The sequence below is a fragment of the Labeo rohita genome, chromosome 10 (assembly GCF_022985175.1).
Source record: "Labeo rohita strain BAU-BD-2019 chromosome 10, IGBB_LRoh.1.0, whole genome shotgun sequence".
NCBI classification, from domain to species: Eukaryota; Metazoa; Chordata; class Actinopteri; order Cypriniformes; family Cyprinidae; genus Labeo; species Labeo rohita.
The window spans coordinates 23,582,985-23,597,327 of record NC_066878.1 but is presented as its reverse complement, the minus strand read 5'-3'; the positions used below and the strand labels follow the sequence as shown (position 1 = coordinate 23,597,327).

Sequence of the window (14,343 nt, the reverse complement as noted above, 5' to 3'; positions counted from 1 at the left end):
ATATTTTGTAAATTTTGCTACCGTAAATATATTAAAAATAATTTTTGATTAGTAATATGCATTGCTAAGAACTTAATTTGGACAACTTCAAAGGCAATTTTCTCAATATTTAGATTTTTTGCACCCTCAGAATCCAGGTTTTCAAATAGTTGTATCTTGACCAAATACTGTCTTATCCAAACCACACATCATTCACATGATGTATAAATCTCAATTTCAAAAAACTGACCGTTATGACTGGTTTTGTGGTCCAGGGTCACATATATTCACATAGAAAACAGCTATTTTAAATTTTAAAAATATTTCACAATATTGCAGTTTTTACTGTATTTTTCATCTTACATATACATCTTACTGACCCAAAACTTTTGAACGTTAGCGTAACTGGTCTAAAAAAATAAGTACGAATGGATTCTGTACGTTTCAGCTGGTGTACTGTTGATTTGATGACATTTCCAATATTATCCAAAAACAGCACAACAAATAACTGCTACTCAAATTCAAACAGGATTTCAAGTCATGCAGCATGAACGCATACATTATTCAAATAAAAATTGTAATGCAAATGGGACAACTCATAGCACAAAAGGTGTGCCATCTCTCCTCAAACATAACACTGGTGAGTTCAGACTGAGATCAGTGCTGAATATGAGAGAATCCAAACGCTGCATATGAGAGTGAGTCACACGAACTGACATACAGAAGATGAGAAGTAAAAGAGAGTAGAAGCACCTCAAGCTCACGGAGAGCGTTGTCACACTCCTTCTGTCCCGGAGCCTGCTGGGTACACATGCTGATCAGCTGATTAATGCTGTCTGTCACCGCGCTATCGAAAGAGAGAGAGAGAGAGAGAGAGAGACATTAGAGTTTGCTAGAAAGGGAAGGAATAGTGTGAGAGATCTGTGAGGAACAATCCACCCACGTGTGTTACCACACACTGACTCTCTCTCTCTTTTTCTCTCTCTCTCTCTGATGCTCAGTGAGGGAGTGATGGGAGTTTTTGGATTGCGAGCGCTGTAAAGCCATTAGCTGCTGTTGTTTCATCCTGTCTTCCTCATTCCCCTCACACACACATCAGAGAGCAGCAGTGATACAAACAGGTTTGCTTTTGTAGATGCCTATTACATAATTGTGCTCGTTCCAACCCAAATGTGTATAAAACCGAGCATGCCACTTATGTAATGTATGTCAATAGAGGAGCTGTGTGTATGTGCGTGTGCTCGAGTGCACACTTTCTTTTTTACTATCACAGGCACTCATAGGCTCGTATGCCAACACACAGCACATCTGACTCAACGCTTTAAAGAAAGAGTGGAGGGCTCTGTTCCAAATCAGAGCATTTTAGATGTACTCCTGACACAAAGATGGTGTCAAATAGTAGCTAAGATAACTATACGACCTACTTTTGGCCAAATTATAAAGATTTAATGTTGCTCTGTGAAATTTTGCGCATGTTTTACATGTCTGTGCTACAAATGATGGAGATTTTTTTTTTGTTTGCAAAATTTTGCTGCAGTTTTGCTAAAGTGACTGCACTTTAAAACAACATCACATTTCCCAATCCCAAAATGCTTTGCTACAAGCTAGGAGAGTCGCAATAATAATCACAATGTATTAAAAAAATAATACTCATATCATGTAAATACTGCACATATGATAATATTGTAAATAATCTAGCACCAATAAATCTGGTTGGCAATTTAAATTGAATTTAACTGAATTCAAATGTAATTTAATTCAATTTAAACTGAAATTACTGCATATGTTGTCACTCATGGTTGTGGCTGTGTCCGAAATCACATAGTCTCTGAGTAGGTACTGCTTTTGAATATACATTTAATGAGAGAAAAGTAAGTTCCAGAAAGTTGTAGTATGAATATTATCTGTACATCCTACATTTATGTCATTGTCATGTGACCTACCAGCATCAGTTGCACCACTATTAGCCAAGTGTAAAGTTTGCACACTTCAGAATCTCACCGGAAATTGCAGGTCATCCAGTGGCTTTCTGGCAAGCGTCTGATTAAAACTGTGAATCTGAACTACTCTTTTTACATATTGCTTATTGCCTACTATACAGCAGGGAGGTTACGATTGCAGAAGCAGTCAGTGTGTAGCTACTACAGCCGCGCAAAAGTATGTTGGAGGAGATGACGGGCAAAAATGAGATGCTTTACCTGCACCTGAGACAAGTTAGTTTAGAAATTTTTTTGGATTGGGTAAAAGACGGGACATTAGGCACTCCGGTCTGCAGGAAGTGCTAGTCAACAATTGTGTTTTGAGTGATTCGTTTGCAAAAATACTGAAAACACAAACTAGATTTTTACTGATTATTATTTAGCATGACATTTTTCCCAAATCTCTACGATATCGCAATAATAGCTTTAGTGTGAATATTTTGACCACAGTAATCATAGTTAAAATCTGATATAATAATACCCATAAAACTTTGCTAACCGCCTTGTGGGAAGGCACTTTGTGTATAAATTTGCACTCCCATTCATGCAATGCCACTCTAGGGTGCAAAAACACTTTGAAATTCACCCTTCTTCTAGTTTTATATTTTAAACTGACTATTATAATAGTCATCCAAACCTTTTAATCACTATTTCTTTGCTTAATGTCATATTTGTTGTTTGTAACATTTTGTACTGATACACTACCAGTCAAAAGTTTTTGAACTGTAAGATTTTTCATTTTTTTTTTTTTTTTAAAAGATGTCTCTTCTGCTCATCAAGCCTGCATTTATTTGATCCAAAATAAAACAGTAATATTGTGAAATATTTTATACTCTTTAAAATAACTGCTTTCTATTTGAATATATTTGAAAATGTAATTCATTCCTGTGATCAAAGAAAAATAAATTATAGAACTTAATACTTTTATTTAGCAAGGATGCTTTAAATTGATCAAAAAAAGACATTTATAATGTTACTAAAGATTTCTATTTCAGATAAATGATGTCTTTTGAGCAGCAGATTGCATGAGCAGCATGTGACTGGAGTAATGATGCAAAACATTCAGCTTTGAAAAATTTTAAAATATATTCAAATAGAAAGCAGTTATTTTATATAGTAAAAATATTTCAAATGTTTACTGTTTTTGCTGTACTTTGGCTCAAATAAATTCAAGCTTGGTGAGACGTCTTTAAAAATCTTACTGTACAAAAACATTTGACTGGTAGTGTAATTCATGACAAAATAAGTATGAAAAGCAGAAGACTGCTGATTCTAACCGAGCGGCAGCAGCGAGCTGGTTTTTCAGGTTGGGTGAGTTGGGGTCTGTGGACAGAGCTTTAGCAGCCAGCAGGAGTTTGCTGGAGGACATGGAGATGGTCTTCAGGTTGGTGACCACTTGAGTCTGGTCCTCTTTAGACTACAGGAAGAGATAAGAGAAGACATCATTCATCTGTCAAAGAAGTTTCCAATGACTCTCTCAGGATATTGTGCAAATGAAAAAACTAGCACCTTTTTAAAATGTGTTACTTGTATCAGTGACCTATAAAATCATACTGTATAGCTAGAATAGTTTAGCAATAGGTTATGAATGTGAGCGCTATGGTCGTCGATGTCTTGCCAAAATAAATGTGTCTGTCCACACCTGGGATTGTCCAGCCATGTCCACTCCAGCCTGCAGGAAGTGATTGAAGTCTTGTCCAAACTTCCCAGAGGCCTTGGCCATGTCCTGGGTGGTGCCGCGTGACGCCTGCACCAGCTCATTGGCTGACTGGTTCAATCCGGCCGCCGCCTCGTTCAGATTCGCCTGAGCCTCCTGGAAACTCTTACCGCTCACTGGGAACTGAAGATCAGAGCAATTATTTGCTATAACTGTAATATGGCTCAATGTAATATTTAACAGGAAACACAACCCTTACGAAAAGAAGTTTATTTGAAGTGTGCTTTTAAACTAAAATAGGAAAGTATACTTTTAGTATACTTTAATGTACTTCCAAGAAATGTGCTTTATATACTTGTGTCATTATAATGACATTTAAGTATACTTGATTTAAGTCTAAGTATATTTGAGCTGTACTTGTGCTTTGAAAAAAATTTTTTTTTTAATCTTTTTTGTTCAAAATGTTTCTTTATTTTTTATTTATGCAACTTACCCACAATCAAGTGTTTCACAATTTTTGTTTACAAGCAGATACCCTGTTCTGTCTTTTGATATTTTGTATGTTCAGATATTCATATAACAAAATATATACAAATTAATACCTAATTAGGGACATAGTAGTATACTTAAGTATTATGTAAAGTTCACTTAAAGAAAACTTACGAGTATACTTGCAGTATAAAACTACTAAACTAGTAGTTTACTGAGACTATACTTCAAAGTGTACTAAAAATGCATAAAAAAAGTATTTAATTAGTAAACTATCAGTATACCTATACATTCACTTTTAGTATACTTGCACTACAAACTGAAAACATAGATGTAAACTAGTTGTGCACTCAAAGTTTACTACTGTTATACTTACTATAAAAAGTATACTTTTATATACTAGAAAGTGGGCCAATTTAGTCCCAAGGAGTATTCAAATAGTACACTTAAAAGTATACTACTAGTGCACTCATATTTGTATACTTACTACATAAAGTGTACTTACAAATATAACTTTACTTGAGTATACTTAATGAAATAAACTTGTATACTGAAGTATAGTCTGAAGTATACTTCTTTTTGGTAAGGGAAAGTAAACTGTAGATGTAAAACTAGATTCATCATTTTTTTAGATAAACTTTGTTGTTGGCCTGAGAAAGCCTGGATAGAAAGTTTGAAGTATTTTAAAGTTTTGAAAGTTTTAATGCCATGCAGTCGAATAGATACAGTAGACTGATGGCTGGATTGAAGAATGGACGTTTGGTTAATTGATGGGTGGAATCATTTTAAAGACAGATGGATAGAACAATAGAAAGATAGAAAGATAAATCACAGCAATCAAGTTGCATCTCATGCCATCAGTGCATGAAGTTTTGCAATTAATCACATTAAATTACCACATTAAATTGACAATCCTAATTAAAACACATTTGAATTGTTTGTGAGTTTTTAGTTTCTCTTGGTTGACAGTCACTGAACTTTGATTTTGGCCTACATAAGATTTTCAACATGATTTTACCAGAAAGTGGTAAAAAAAAAAAACAGTTTGAAAAGCTGAAATGACCTTGTGTAGCAGGTTCACATCACAAATTGATTAATTTTATGCTTATTCCGGTTTCTCGCTGTTGTCCTTCGCGCATTTTACCACATGTAATTTAAATTCAGCTTGATAGCTCTTACTAGTTTTAGTTAGGATTTAGTATGATGATGAGTAGACTATGATATTAAAGCTGTCTAGTTAGAATGGCCTGTTCACACCAACACAAATATTTTAGGGGAAAAAAAAAAAAAAAAAAAAAATGCAAATCCATCCTCTGACAGTAGGCAGCACAAAAAAATAAAAAGAAATGCAGAGGCACACAAGGGCAGAGCTGTGCAGCTTTACATTTCTGACACCAACGAAGGAAGTCAAACAGTATTTACAGCTTTTTAGGTTTCTGTATTTGCTATTGTGTTTATCAAACATAGTTCCATAGTTCTTCTGCTTTTTACTTTTGCTTTGCAAGTCTGTTTTTGAGCACAAGCTTGAGTCTTATTGGTTGGCTGGCTAGTACGCCTCTCCAGCATGCAAACGTTTTTCGGTCTAAAAAGACACATTTACAGCTATTCATTCAAATTAAAATGTTTGTCTCATCAAAGTTTGGCAACAAACATGTCTTGATGTGAACAGGCCTTCAGAGCTGGATAGGTTTTTGTGCAACCAAGTGTGTTTGACCAGCTGACATTAATTACATTACATAAGGCACTTAAACGTAAGTCACAGGACCATCCAGATGACAACAATATTGCAAATTGCATTCTGGAAAGTACTGGAAATGTCTGGAAAATGACATTGAGAGCATCTTTATGCCTGGGGGGGGGACTCACTTTATCAGACAGGAGTTTCTTGCTGGCTTCTCCCACAGTTCTGATGGCATTATCCACGTCTCTCTGTCCCGGCAGACAGTTCACAGAGCGGTTCAGAGCCTGAGACACAGCCTTAGCTACCTGCAAACACACACACACACACACACACTCCAGTCATGAGCAGAACATTTAAGATGCGTCTCCAGTTATGCTAATCATAGACACATAACAGGCAATTATCTTTTCAAAATAACAGGCACTTCACCCTACAGACCAAATCTCCCATCAACAATTAAGAGGGAGGTTTTGTTTCTGAATTTAAACCCACTCCATTGAGCTATTCTTATAAAGCATTCAAGCTGAGCTTGGTTTTAACCTGGGCCAGTCTCTGCTGACTGTCAGGGTCTCCTGGTTTGGCGATGGCTCTCTTGGTCTCCTCGATCAGGCTGGCGGATTTGTCCATGACATCCGCGGTGCAGTCCAGCATGGCGTTACGGGCATGAGGGTCTTCGGTGTTGGCGGCCACTCCACGAGCAGCTGAAGCCAGCGAACGCAGAGCCTGAGCCACATCACGAGCAGCCATACCTGAAAACAATTCAGAAACAGACGGATGACTAACTCTTGTTGGATTCAAACCTGCAACATACGGTTTGAGTTATGAGAAAGATCGTTAACCACTATGCCACACCACCTGTCTGTTTGCTACGGCAGTGACTTAATAATATATTTTACAGACAGGGGGCGCTGCATAACATGCCATGACAAGTAGTTAGCGGTATGTGAGGTTGATGAGGTTACCTGTGTAATTCTCATTGCCTTGGGTGGCTTCACTGAGGAGCTGAGCAATAGCAGAGCTCACGGCTTTAGTGCTGGAGCCCAGATCCTGAGAACACTTCTCCAACTACACACACACACACACACACACACGCAAAACTGTGTTTAAGGAATCAAATTTTTTATATTTGAGAAAGCATGCTCAAACAGGCTTATGGGTATCAATAACACAAGCTGAAGGAACACTTTGTGATTTTCATTTGCAATGCACGTTTTTAGAATTGAAAATAAAACAGTATTCATTAAAATTACCCTGGGTGTAAAACTATAGTACACAATATGAGGACTGCAGATTTCAGTTTCAATCAGTGGTTCTCAACCCTTTTGACTGCATGCCATTTTGTCCACCACAATATCATTTCTACAATATTCTACAGTGTGTGCATAATTATTATGCAAGTTCATATTCTGATCAGATTTTTTTTTCCAAACACATTTTACCAATTCCGATAGACGCCAATCTTAACTACTATTAATTTTGCATTTAATCATTTAAAAGTGACATATAATTGTCCATGAAGGCTGAAAGTGAAAAACTCCTCATACTCAGCTGTGCATAATTATTAAGCAGTTTTTCTTTTACATATAAAATGAGCCAAAAAAGAGATTTAACTCATACTGAAAAGTCCAAAATTTTTAAATGCCCATGAGAAATATTAAAAACTAATGCAATACAGAAATTGCAAAGTGATTGCAAAAAAAGATTCCTGCAAAACCTTCACATTAATTATTTTGCAGTTAACGTGTCATTTCTTCTCCACCTTTTTTTTTTCTTACTGTGCAGACCCAATGAGCATTTCGCTGTCCAATGGTCATGCCTTAACTTTGCAAATTCTAGTATTGCATTAGTTTTGCATCCTTCTCGTTGGCATTTAATAATTTTTGACCTTTCAGTCTGAAGTTAATCTTTTTTTGGGCTCATTTTATCTGTAAAAGGAAACCTGCTTAATAATTACGCACACCTGAATATGAGGAGTTTTTCACTTCCAGTGCTTGGAAAAAATATGATCAGAATATCAACTTGCACAATAATTATGCACGCAATGTATAATACTATAAGAGCTGAATGTTCTGGATTCACACTCCTTCCAGCCAATTCATTTACAAGACTTTTCAGTTTGTCATAATAATTTTTAAGAATATTCCCTCAATTTCTGTCTGATGCTTGACTGCAAAAATGTATACTTTTAAGATTTTTTTTTTTATTTAAGAGTTTTAAGATTATTTATTATTTTACATGACTGTTTAAAATCTAGAAATCACACTTTAAGAAAGACAGAGCTCTATGCTGCTGCTACAAGTCTGTTACTGATGTCTTGCTTATCAGTACCACAGCTTGTACAAGAAACAAAATGCATGCTTTTTCTAAGCGTGCTTGAAAAGACAAGTAAATACCAGTCTGTGTAGAGGCATTTGTCTAGCAGTTTTTTTTTTTTTTTTGACATGAAGTGGCTGACTTGTGGGTATAGGTGTGAAAACTGACACAGATGAAGGTCATGTTTGCACAAACACAGTTGAACACACATACTTATTCTTCATTTTCACTATTTTCCACATTTAGAATAATAGTAAAGGAACTTCTAGTTCCCACACATTCAGTGTACTGATACACTCACCGTTTCTCCAGGCAGGGGTTTGAGTTTGCCTTCAGCAGCTGAAGCTTTGGCCTCCTGCATGTCCCTCTCCAGCCCCCGTACCATTGTGAGAGCATTATCAATCTCCAGAGGACCACACGCCTCCTGAGCCTGAGCCAGACAAACAGAGAACCATATGAGATTAATTCATCGCAAAAAAACTACATATGTTCACCAGGCCTCTGTCATGTTCGCTTACTTTGTACACATGTGTATAACACAGTTCTAGCAGTACCGTTGAAATCAAAAAGAAATCAGAATGGACCGTATTTACTTTCTAAATATTAATCTGTGGATAGAACTGGCTTTGTTATCTTTCATCGAAATGTAATAACTTGCTCTGCCTCTGAAATGACTTTCCTCTCCTTCCTTCAGCTGATAACACCAAGCTCTTATATTTTACAAACTTTCCCCTCCAACCACCTGTTAAATATAGATCATTCAAAAAGGTCTTTAACATTTTTTCTAGTTGCATATTCTGGTGCACCAGAGAAAGCATCATGCTACAGAAAAAAATTGCATCTTTTTGAATCAAAATATTAATCGGTAAGTGCATACCAGGGCACAGGTAGAGAATTTGTATCCAAAAAACAACAAAATGGAACATCCATCATTTACAAAGTAATCAACCCGTGCATTTCTTATTTAATAAATAAACAGACTAATTAGACTACAGCTGTACTGTATTGTGCAGTGCACATTTTACACAACATTTTACATTTTCCAAAATAATAAAATATTTGTCATTTTTTATTAAATAATACTATTAATAACACTATTGCTTTGTAAACCAAAAATGGGTATTTAATATAATATTAAAAAAAACATTTTGTTTTATTATTTAAATTAAAAATTAAAAACATTTGCTAATAAAAATAATCATATTGTACCTTCTGGGCGGCCGTGCGCAGCTCAGCAAGAGCGCTGGCGAGGTTTTTGGCGCACTGACTGAGCTGCATGGCAGACGCCTGGTCACTGATGGTGGGAACTGTAGCTTTGGCCGCGGTCACCATTTTCGCTCCGGGCTGATAAAGAGAACAGACATCATGAGCTCAATGATCCAGAATTGCTCTTTATAACAGGAAGTTAAGGTCAGAAAAGTGAAAGAACCTGCAGGAAGTTCTGGCTGGCTCCAATTAGGGCGAGTTGGGCGCTGGGGCTGTCGGGCTGAGCCTGGCTACCTCTCACACCCTGAACCAGCTGAGGGATCTGCTCGGCCACCGCCTGGAAACCAAATCAACATGGTGTTTATGTTGTGTTATTACGTCAAGTTGTTTATCAAGGACTTATATAATTATTTAGGCCGTGTGTGCTATATAATAAGCACAACACGCTGCAAGCAGGAAAACTAGTAATTTATCAAAAATAAATATTAAGCACTTTGATGCACAGAACTATGCTTTATGTTTCACATCTTTTCACATCACTTCTTTACAAACACAGCGCTTATGTGAACGAGTTTTAACCCAACAGAAACAGGAAGTGGGTGTCGCCATGACACTCACCTTGCAGCTCTGTACGAGTTGTTGCTGGGCCGCAGGGTTCTTGTTGGAGGAGGCGGCGTGCTGCGCAGCAGCGATACTCTGAGTAGCGGCTGCTGCGGCCTGTTTTGCTGCATTCTGACAAACAAATATAACACAAATATATTTATTAATAATACCACAGATAGAGCTGCCACAGATACACACACCAACTTCTATTTGCCTGAATGGGAAAATTCTAAAATCTCAAAAACTGCTCGTCAAACTCACAGTTAAATAAGTATTTTAAATCAGCAATAAAATCTGACAGCACCTGACCCATTGATGTGTTTTTTTAATCCTCAAATTAGTGATCGGCTCTTTTATTTAGAAAGCAAGATTTATTCTGCCATATTGCGCCTTGGTACAGTTCAGGTCAAAAGTTTATACACACCTTGCAGAATCTGCAAAATGTTAATTATTTTACCCAAAATAAGAGGGATCATACAAAATACATGTTATTGTTTGTTTAGTACTGACCTGAATAAAATCTTTCACATACAAGATGCTTACATATAGTCCACAAGAGAAAATAATAGTTGAATTTATAAAAAATTACCCATTGAAAAGTTTACATATGCTTGATTCTTAATACTGTGTTGTTCCTGAATGATCCACAGCTGTGTTTTTTGTTTAGTGATAGTTGTTCATGAGTTTCTTGTTTGTTCTGAACAGTTAAACTGCTGCTGTTCTTCAAAAAAAATCCTTCAGGTCCCACAAATTCTTTGGTTTTTCAGCATTTTTGTGTGTTTGAACCCTTTCCAACAATGATTGTATGATTGTGAGATCCATCTTTTCACACTGAAGACAACTATTACAGAAGGTTCAAATGCTCACTGATGCTCCAGAAGGAAACACAATGCATTAAGAGACGGGGGGAGTAAACTTTTTGAATTTGAAGATCACAGTAAATTTAACTTTTTTGTCTTCAGGAAAACATGTAAGTATCTTCTGTAGCCTCTGTTAGGCAGTACTAATGAAAAAATATGATATTTAGGCAAAAAATACGAAAAATTTACACATCTTCATTCTGTTCAAAAGTTTTCACCCCCGGCTCTTAATGCAGCTTTTTTTTTTTTTTTTTTTTCTTCATCAGTGAGTGTTTGTAATAGTTCTTGTGTAATAGTTGCATACGAGTCCCTGAGTTGCCCTCAGTGTGAAAAGATGGATTGCAAAATCATACAGTCATTGTTGGAAAGGGTTCAAATACACAAAAATGCTGGAAAACCAAAAACATTTGTCAGACCTAAAGGATTTTTCTGAAGAACAGCAGCAGTTTAACTGTTCAGAACAAACAAGAGACTCATGAACAACTATCACTAAAAACCAAACCAAAACAAACCAAACCAAACCAAACCAAACCAAACCAAAACAAAACAAAACAAAACAAAACAAAACAAAACAAAACAAAACAAAACAAAACAAAACAAAAAAACACAGCTGTGGATCATCCTGTAAACTTTTGACCTCAACTGTATATATCCACAACCAGTCAAAAGTTTGGAATAATGCAATAATGTTTTTTACGGAAGTCTACTTCTATTTATTAAAGTAAATTTTTCCAATTTGAACATTTTTACAATTTTAAAAGGATCATGTGATCATGAACCCTCGAGTAATGGCTGCTAAAAATACATCACAGTAATAAATGTAAAATTGAAAAATATATTCAAACAGTAAAAATTCAAAACTGTAACTGTAATAATATTTCACCATTTTTACTGCTTTTTAAATCAAATAAATGCATCCTTAGTAAGCATAAGTGACAGACGATTCTGGTTGGTTCTTAGAGTCTTCTGCCTGTTTATTACACTCTTAAAAATAAAGGTGCTTCACAATGACATAGAAGAACCTTTTTTACCCAAATGGTTCCATAAATAACCTTTAACGTCTAAAGAACCTTTCCGTTTTACGCTGTTTGGCGTAAAAAAGGTTCCTCAAACTATAAAAAGGTAAGAAAGAGATGGAAAGAACCTTTGACTGAATGGTTCTTTGTCGAACCAAAAATGGTTCTTCTATGGCAAGAACCTTTTAAAGCACCTTTATTTTTAAGAGTGTAGGTGTTGCTATCTATTTCTGATTGGGTGGTAGAGTACGTTGGTTGGTTACTAGACATTATAAACTTTTCTGTTTGGTAGTTGCAAGGCATTGTTAGAGCTAGGCTGCTCTAGCTGACAGCTGGACTACTTGGGTCTTCTGGCAAGTTACTGGAGTATTTTTGGCTGGCTGCTAGAGTGCTCTGGCAGGTTGCTGATAGGACAGGCAAGTTAGATAGAGACAGACAGACAGATATCAGCCATAATTCTCTCAAGAGTCAGGGCAGATAACAAGCAAGTTAAAACAGTATTAAACAAAGAAACAGGTCTGTAGAGTTTGCAAAACCTGACGTCTAAGAGTTCTTCTTTTTTTACAAGTTGCAACAAGTTACTTGTGAAGCTGCACCACTGAGCTAGACATACTGCAGTCTTTAAAAATGTGATAAATCTTTTTCACTGTAGCCTTTGGCAAGATTTAACTCCATGAGTTATAAAACATCATATAACTTTACCCAAATAGGGCAGAAAAGATATATTATAGTTGGCAACAATTGTAGAATTCATCTCAGCACAGGCAATTATTTCGAAAAGAGAAAAAACGTCATCTTCGAGTCCTTGTGCGCTTCAGTCCTCACCTCCAGTTTGTTGACCAGTCGCTTTTTAATGGCATTCTGCGCCGCAGCATTGGTGGCCATGCGCAGACCCTCCGCAGCTTCACGCAGCTTCTGCTGCTGCTCCTCGCTGTCCGGGTTAGCAGCTGCACCCTGTCGGCACACACACATCAACCAATCAGCTCTGAATGCACATCTGTTTAGTCTAAAAACACACACTGAGGCGCCTTCTGCCCCACCTTTGCAGCTTCCACCATCTTGGCCGTGGCGTCAGCCAGGAGTTTGGCTGCAGACAGGAGTTTGCGGGAGTTCTCGAGGTCAGTCTCACCCTCGGCGTCAGCCTTGATCGCATTGACTAAATCTGAGGTGGCCTGAGCAAGGATACGGGCCTGACGCACCATTTCCCCTGAACGCAGAGAATAACATATCTGTGCATGAGTTTGATTATACATACGTTTTGACATTAGTAGGCATTTACTTTATATAAAAGCTAAAAAGTAGGAGTACACAAGCAGAAGTGAGATACAAAAAACTAGAACAAGAAAGTAAACTAAAGGTGTGTCTTCAGCTGTTTCTTAAAGGTTGCAATCGTCTCAGCAGATCAGTTTGGCAGCTTGCTCCAGCACAGAAGAACACAGAGGGTGAAGGTTCTGGAAAACGACTTTTAAAGATATGATCACGGATGAAAAAAACTGCTTAAACATGTTCCTGGTACCTGCGTCTCCCATGGAGCTGAAGATGTTATCCGTCACATCCAGGATGCGGTCAGTGGCCTCTCCGTGCCGTCCGATTGGCTGTCCTCCGCTGGCGTACTGTCTGATATGCTGCAGCAGCTCATTAAGAGCCTGAGTGACACCTGTGGCGGCCACGCCCACCTGCTTGAGCAGCTGCTCGTCATTGGTCGCACCCTGTGACGCCTCCACACAGCCCTCCACAGACTTAGCCACCAGCTTCCCAGCCTCGACGAGCTGCTCCTGACACACAGGTGAGCTGATGGTAGGAGCCACCACCTGAAACACAGATAAAACACACACATGAGTATCAGCTGAGATCAGCCAGTCTGTCTGTGAATGAGTCGTGTGTGAACGCTCACTCGTGTGCAGGCCACCAGCTGTGATGTTGAAAGGGCGCACTGGGTGGCAGCAGCAATCACTCGGTTTTGTTGAGCTGAATCCTCTGTTTTCTGAGCCACATTTTTGGCCTTTAACACGAGAGCCGCCGCTGCATTAGCCACAGCCTTCGCCAACTGCATCAACATGTCCTGTATACACACACATGCACACAAATAAACAAGTTATTTAACTTAATTAGACAGGCATAGTTCCATAAGTCATGGAAAATGTTTCATTTTTCTAATTTAGTACAATTTTTTTATTGCAAACGATAGATTTTTTAGATTCTAAACTTGTATAATTTCTTTGTATTTGGTACATGGCCTTTTTAAAAAACAGCTTGCGAGTTGGCATGGCTAAAACCAGATGATTCATACTGTTGGGGTTAAATGTATTGTAATATGCTAGACAGCTGTTCAAAACAGAATCTTCTTTTTTTTTCTATGATTACCAAATAGTTCCAATATTGCAGGACATTTCGCTCTAATTTTGCAATAATAAAATATGGAAGAAAATTGCATATGCTTCACAATTTCAAGCTGCTCTATTCAGAATGCATCTTACACAATGCAAGTCTGCATTAAACATCTGGTTTGCAAAGCCTGCTTCTATGATCTAATCAATTTTCCAATAAACAAAATCATATT

At 37.3% G+C, this 14,343-nt stretch overlaps 1 protein-coding gene across 3 annotated transcripts in view; it reads right to left on the bottom strand.

The window, feature by feature from the left end:
- The window catches only part of tln1 (talin 1), a 97,862-nt gene that overhangs the window by 28,958 nt on the left and 54,561 nt on the right, over window positions 1-14,343 (bottom strand). For all 3 annotated transcript variants that reach the window (XM_051121356.1, XM_051121358.1, XM_051121357.1), the window contains 14 exons: window positions 13,678-13,845; window positions 13,300-13,594; window positions 12,824-12,990; window positions 12,609-12,737; window positions 9,923-10,036; window positions 9,528-9,641; window positions 9,308-9,442; window positions 8,400-8,528; window positions 6,748-6,850; window positions 6,326-6,534; window positions 5,971-6,090; window positions 3,601-3,798; window positions 3,236-3,375; window positions 733-826 (listed from right to left, as the gene is read on the bottom strand). In XM_051121356.1, coding sequence (XP_050977313.1) covers window positions 733-826; window positions 3,236-3,375; window positions 3,601-3,798; window positions 5,971-6,090; window positions 6,326-6,534; window positions 6,748-6,850; window positions 8,400-8,528; window positions 9,308-9,442; window positions 9,528-9,641; window positions 9,923-10,036; window positions 12,609-12,737; window positions 12,824-12,990; window positions 13,300-13,594; window positions 13,678-13,845 — 2,115 coding nt within the window. The remainder of the gene's footprint in view (window positions 1-732; window positions 827-3,235; window positions 3,376-3,600; window positions 3,799-5,970; window positions 6,091-6,325; window positions 6,535-6,747; window positions 6,851-8,399; window positions 8,529-9,307; window positions 9,443-9,527; window positions 9,642-9,922; window positions 10,037-12,608; window positions 12,738-12,823; window positions 12,991-13,299; window positions 13,595-13,677; window positions 13,846-14,343) is intronic.